The 6,457-nt window shown below is 41.6% G+C and overlaps 2 protein-coding genes and 1 long non-coding RNA gene across 3 annotated transcripts in view; all 3 read right to left on the bottom strand.

The window, feature by feature from the left end:
- LOC118425022 (protocadherin Fat 4-like) overlaps nucleotides 1-1,739 on the bottom strand; it is a 12,907-nt gene extending 11,168 nt beyond the window's left edge. Inside the window, exons 1-5 of the mRNA XM_035833837.1 lie at nucleotides 1,736-1,739; nucleotides 1,549-1,674; nucleotides 1,071-1,205; nucleotides 716-847; nucleotides 29-169 (exon numbers count right to left, since the gene is read on the bottom strand). Of these exons, the coding sequence (XP_035689730.1) occupies nucleotides 29-169; nucleotides 716-847; nucleotides 1,071-1,205; nucleotides 1,549-1,674; nucleotides 1,736-1,739 (538 nt within the window). The remainder of the gene's footprint in view (nucleotides 1-28; nucleotides 170-715; nucleotides 848-1,070; nucleotides 1,206-1,548; nucleotides 1,675-1,735) is intronic.
- A 317-nt stretch (nucleotides 1,740-2,056) lies between these two features.
- On the bottom strand, nucleotides 2,057-3,070 carry LOC118424380. The gene is made up of 3 exons (XR_004832191.1): nucleotides 2,947-3,070; nucleotides 2,452-2,574; nucleotides 2,057-2,087 (listed from the first exon to the last, which is right to left on the bottom strand). It is a non-coding gene; the product is annotated as an uncharacterized LOC118424380 (long non-coding RNA).
- A 229-nt stretch (nucleotides 3,071-3,299) lies between these two features.
- Nucleotides 3,300-6,457, bottom strand: part of LOC118425021 (mucin-like protein) — an 11,340-nt gene continuing 8,182 nt past the window's right edge. Inside the window, exons 12-15 of the mRNA XM_035833836.1 lie at nucleotides 5,489-5,608; nucleotides 4,594-4,734; nucleotides 3,860-3,994; nucleotides 3,300-3,310 (exon numbers count right to left, since the gene is read on the bottom strand). Coding sequence (XP_035689729.1) covers nucleotides 3,300-3,310; nucleotides 3,860-3,994; nucleotides 4,594-4,734; nucleotides 5,489-5,608 — 407 coding nt within the window. The remainder of the gene's footprint in view (nucleotides 3,311-3,859; nucleotides 3,995-4,593; nucleotides 4,735-5,488; nucleotides 5,609-6,457) is intronic.

Raw genomic sequence — 6,457 nt, 5'->3', positions numbered from 1 at the left:
CCCATTGCCTGTCTGTAATGTTACCTACCCAGTTCACAGTATGTCCCATTCCCTTTCCAGCCAGGGTTGCACACACACTGTTCCCTGTTCCCGATGGTGAGGAAGCGAGCCTGGACATGACAGTCTGTTCCACACTCCGGCTCATCAGGAAGAACTACTGGAGGCACACCTGTCAGGGTAGAAAAGTATATTATTCACCAAATGTCGTTAGTCTTCTGAAGTCTTTTTTAGACATTCTAAAGTGTTAGTTTATGAAATGTTAAATCTTTTCTGCTTGGCTGCATTTACTAACTCACTCACTCACTCACTCATCCACTCACTCACTCACTCACTCATAATATTATTACTCCCTCCTTTCCCTCCCTCCCTCCCTCCCTTTCCTCTCCCACTCCATCCTTCCCTCTATATACCCTCTCTCCTTCCTTCCCTCTCTCCCTCCTTCCCTCCCTCCTTCCCTCTCTCCCTCCTTCTTTCTCCCTCCCTCCCTTTCCTCTCCCACTCCATCCTTCCCTCTATATACCCTCCCTCCCTCCTTCCCTCTCTCCCTCCCTTTCTCCCTCCCTCCCTTTCCTCTCCCACTCCATCCTTCCCTCTACCGTCCCTCCCTCCTTCCCTCTCTCCCTCCCTTTCTCCCTCCCTCCCTTCCCTCTCCCCCTCCCTCCCTTCCTTCTCTCCTTCTTTCCCCCTCCCCCTCCCTCCTGCTCCCTCCCCTTACCTGTAGAGCGAGAGACAGCAGGTGAGATGAAGACAGACGTAACACCAGGTTGTGTAGCACTAGTAGTTATTGTAGAGGCTCTGTCTGTACTGAGGGAGGTTGTCACTGCTGAAGACACAGTAACTGTTGACACTGTGATGAGAAAAGGTATAGAGAATAAGATAGAGATAGAGAACTTTATTGCTTGACAATTTTACATGGTACAAGGTATGGCAACAACTAAAATACACAGAAAAATGTTATTTGAATTTTGGGCAAGTGAAAAGTAGGTTCCAGCAATTTTATATGTACTTATTTACCTGATAGAACAAGTGAATTTTAGAAAACCTGTCCAACCCTAATGTATGTAACATACTTGTAGGCTGCAGTTGGCATGTTCTCCTGTCAGACAGCAGCACGTAGCCTGGGTTGCAGGCACACACAAAGGACCCCACAGTGTTGGTGCACCTCTGCTGGCAGTTGTCTGTGTTCCGGGCACATTCATCCAAATCTGAAAACAGATCATATTTCATAAGAATCTGTTACACCCATAAGTACATTACAGAAATTACAATTTAATGTTGAATTTGAAAAAGCAACAAATTGAATGCAATGTAATAACTTAATCTTTCTTGGGGGTGCAAAGACTTTTCTATTGGAAACATAAGACTAGAAACTAGATTTTTAATGTAATTCTACAGAAAATACATGAATCTGAAATGTCATTCAGTAACAAGTTTTCTCTGGTACTCATAACACCTGTATGATGATACACATGTGGCACAGACTGACTTAGAAACATCCATGGAACCAACAATACAGCAATTTGTTCACTAATTTCTGACTTTTCTCACCTTGACAGGACACCTGGTCGCTGGTGAGGAAGAAGCCAGTCCCACAGGTGCAGAGGTACCCGCCCAAGGTGTTACTGCACCCCACCTGACAGGCCACGGTGTCCGACTGCACACACTCATCGATATCTGTGGGGAGATTAATATTTTTTGTAGGATATTAGCATTCCTACAGTTTTACAGCACACACTCATCTACATCTGTGGGTAGATATAGGATAAAACACGGTGATTTACATCATTCACCCGGACGGGAGACCTGGAGCATATGAAAGGGTATGTCACCCCGTAAGGGGCGGTATAACCCCGTCGTGTGTAAACATGTGCGAACATGTGCGATCACGTCGACCGATGATGTATGTTCGTCTGTATCTCTGTGGATCTGCCGCTACCAGCCCAAAGCTGCCTAGGTAGATCCGTGTAATGAGTTGTATCATTGGCAAATAAATGAATAAAAAAAAAAAATAAAACACAAGATTAACATTCCTACAAGTATATCTCACCTACAGGCCACTGCGTCTGACTGCACACACTCATCTATATCTGTGGGGTGAATATGGACATAAGAAAGAGAAGGAGGAGGAAAGCTGTAGCTGACCAGCCACCATCTACAGAAACAGTCTCCTGGCTCCTGAGATGCAAACCTGTGATGAACCTGGGCCGCCAGCTCACAAACTTAATGCCACTAACTACTGCGCCAAAAGGTTGGACCATTTGGCATGGTCAGTTTTAATTGGTGACACCTGAACCCACCAATACAGAACGAGTAGCATTAGAACAGCTTTATTGTGCATTTATCATCATATCGTGAAATCTCATTTGGTAAGTATGGTCAAACCCTCTTCTCATGGCAAATTTTATGATACTTTACAATTTAAGAATGACAAAGCTACTATATACAACTTACCACCACAAGCAGTGCCGTCTCCCTCGAACCCGTCCCTACAGTGGCAGGTGAACCCGCCGATGGTGTTGTTACACTCCGCTTGTGTGGAGCAGTCATCCGTGCCTAACACACACTCATTCAGGTCTGGGGGACAGGACAGCAAAATTAGAAGCATACATGTAAAATAAGCTGTTACAGCAGCATTTTAGCTTTTTACAGCCAAAACTTCAATTCTTGTTTTATTAACAATACTTGATATTTTTGTCAAAGTTAGACATACAGGTAAACAATATTCAAATCTGCACTCAATTTCCACAACGGGATAAAAACAGAGATTTACTTCAAGAAGAGCGATGGATGTCACTCGAAAAGTCCGGAAGTAAATCTCCTTTGTTTATCCAGTTGTAGAGATTGAATTGTATCTGAATACTTGATACTATAATGTCTGTTTATCAAAATGTTTCGGGACAAATGAAAAAACTTTGACTGTACACACAGAAGAGCATCTACATCTACCTTCACATGTCTTGCGGTCGGCTCCCAAGTTGTATCCATCAGGACAGGCACAGTTATACGAGCCGTCAGTGTTCTCACAGATATCACTGCAGCCGCCATCATCTACTGCACATTCGTTCACATCTGCAAGGGGGAGCCCATAACATGTCAGCTCAATTTGCTTAAAATAATAATGAACTGTTTTCACTACTTTTGCACTCCCAATCCCAGCGCAGTTGATATAACATTAATTCTATTGCACCAATATCAACAAATGTGCCATTGTGAAGAATACAAAATCCACACGTATACTTGTTGCATTGGTTCATACCATTTCATCACAGGCTACAGTAGGTTTGTATTTTTTAAAACTTTTAGCTGTAGCCTGTGATTAGAAAGTAATATACAGGAAAATATTGATATATTGAAAATTTTTCAATGTTCATCTGATTATAGCCCCATCCTTAGATGTATATGGTGCCTTAGTAACTCAGTTCTTATAAGGATATATCAACCGAGTGAGCAAAGAAGTTCTGGGAAAAAAGTTTAAAATATCTTAAACCCATATCTGTTTGTCTACAAAAAGAACCTTTACTAAGCTGTAAAATGATGCTTAACCCATTGGTCTACAGAACTTTTTCTTGCATTGTGCCATTGGACTTAACTACAAGATAGTGTAAAATCCTGAGCCACTCTGTTCAGTTTTCCTGCCTCATTATCTAATACACTGGTAGCAGTCTCCTTGTATTTTGAAGATGACTGTTGTTTTTTTACTTGATAAGAGTTGTAATAAGCTACAAAAATTCAGGATGTGAGACACATTGTATCTCCCCCTGCATGTGATGGTTTGCAATAAAAAGATATGTAATAAAAAGAGTAAATAGAACCGACTGATCTGCCTTGTTAGTCTGTATGATGAAGGAAATCCACCTACCATCGCAATGCCTTTTTCCATGGTTGTTAGTCAGCTGATACCCAGCGTGACAGCTGCAGTTGTAGTCACCCACAGTGTTCACACAGTCACCATGCTCATCACACTGGTCAATACCCATCGCACATTCATCAATGTCTGAAATAGAAATGGAAGAAATGAGAATGATGCTTGTTAGTTACAAATCTATTTGACCTGTCTCCAAGGAAGGGTTTGATGCCACCCATTCATGCCAACAGTTCCTCCAGGTGTCTGTAGATGCACCTTTTCAACTATGCCGAACTGAGAGCCACAGACAATCTTTCATTCCTAGATCTCGTCTTATCGTGAATCAGTAAAGTTGCAACAGAACACATTATCCGCTGACTCTAATACCGAAGTATTCTAGATGCCACACATGCACCGTGTGTGCTGATTTTAAACTATGTGTAACTACCATTTTCATTTTAATTGTCTGTGATGTTCTGTGATGGCTGTCATGTGTGTATATGGCATTTAGCCTACAAATAAAAAAGTTTGACATTGTAGGTTTGTGCAATTTATTTTGCAGGAGGAAGATTGGATTGTGTGAGAATCACACTAGTAGGTCTTTAGTATTCGTGTACTCATCAGGTTCTTTCCTAATCTTTTACCATAATGACATTTACATTTTCTAAACACCTGCTTTCTTACCAGATCTAAATCTACTTTTGTAAGCACCTAAATTTCACACTGTTCAATCACAGCAGCCGTGTTACCTTGGCATGAGTTGTCTGGTTGCAGGGCGTACCCCGTGACACACCCACAGACCTCCTGCCTCGTACCGTTGGTGATGTTACCTGCACAGGTCCCCACAGGGGAGGGGTGGCAGGGGCTGGGGCTGGAACAGTTCACCAGGGCTGGGGAGGGGGGTGGGGGGGACAAGAAAAACATCTTTAACAATAGATTACTGTAAATGCATTTAAGTTTGCTGGGATTTACTTTCGCGGTAGTGGGAAAATGGACTGTTTGCAGTGGTTTTAAGTACCCGGTAGCGCCATAGACCGCATACTCATACTATAAAGGAAAAATGTTCGCGGTGGTTTTAAGTTTGCGGTGAAGTGGTCACTGCATAAACCGTGAACATAAACCACCGGGAACATTTCTGCATTTACAGTATCTATTAGCTCATACATTCATTTCTTCATTCAGCTGAATGTTCATTTCTTCATTCTTAATCAATCTTCCTTCCCGACTTTTTGGTGTCAGAGGCCTATCTACGTTTCTTAAGACCTTAGGCCACATGGTTATTCAAGAACCACAACAGAGGGCTAGTTCACGGCTAGTGGAGTGTGTTCAACTTCAATGCAATGTTTAGTGCTTTCTTTGCTGAGTAGCAAGTAGAGAAAGCAGTGTGTACTTTGTTTATAAAGTCTTTTGTATGAACCAGCAGCCTCCAAATACAAACACTCTACCCACAAGCATTAGGGTATTGTTCTAATACAAACCTTCATTCAGCTTTTCATCAAATTGAAATCAAGTTGTCCTATTATAATCAATACTTTAGTCAATATGACTTTGCTAAGTATGCACAGTATACCTTCTGTGTTTAAGTTGTTTTTTTTCAAACACTCATCGTAGGGAGGAAATAAACCTCAACAAGAATGAACCTACGTCGGCAAGTCCTGCCATCTGCGTTAAGAGTAAAGAGGTTGTTGCAGCCACACTCGTAGAATCCGACCCGATCTGTGCAGATTTGTTCACATGAGTTCCCAGCTGCACATTCATCCAGCTCTGTGGAGAGAAGAGAAAAATACTGAAGACAAACTTTGCAATTAACTTATAAGTTCATCTGTGTTAATAGTAGTCATTCTGAATGATTTAAACTGTAATTTCCAACAAAAGGAATTTGACTGTTCTTGCCTTATCCATACATTCAGCACCAAGGACAGGGTAAGCCTGATTTTTGACTGATCACATGTAACTCCAATCTTTGTTAAGGAATGAACGATCCACTGCTTCTGTGACATCATGTTATGTAGATGGCACACGTGAGTCAGTGAACAGTGGACCATACATGTTAGTTGCACAAAGTCAAATAGAGATGGAGGGCACAATAAACTGTCTACTGCATGATCCACTGCTCACTGAGTCACGCTTGCTATCTACAAGTGATGTCAAAGAAGCAGTGGACTGTCCATGACAAAGACTGGAGTTGATCAGTTGAAAATTTGGGTAAGTCCAATTGCTGTGTTGGAAATTACAGTTTAACTTTGTTCAGAAAAGCCTTGCAATCCACGGAGTCATTGTTTTCAGAAGATTCACCCTGTCCTTGGTGCTGAATGTAGGGATATTGCAAAACAAACTTCCGTTAATGAACAGCAAAGTGCAACAGTTTTGTTGTTCATCCATTGATGTTGATTCCATGTCAACTTGACTTTTATTGTAATACTATTTAGACCCATCTCATTGCTTGGCATTGATAAAATAACAGAATCGGTCATGATTGACTATAAAAAACTATATGTTCACTATGGAGTATAATAGACGGACTTCAGCTGTACTATCACAGGTTAACGGTCACAATTCTGTCACAGTCACAATTAATCCATCAGAGGCTTTTCAACATTGAGATAAGATTGT

This window comes from Branchiostoma floridae, chromosome 10 (assembly GCF_000003815.2).
Source record: "Branchiostoma floridae strain S238N-H82 chromosome 10, Bfl_VNyyK, whole genome shotgun sequence".
Classification (NCBI taxonomy): domain Eukaryota; kingdom Metazoa; phylum Chordata; class Leptocardii; order Amphioxiformes; family Branchiostomatidae; genus Branchiostoma; species Branchiostoma floridae.
Note: the sequence above shows the minus strand (reverse complement) of the source record. Positions and strands in the feature narration are given on the sequence as shown.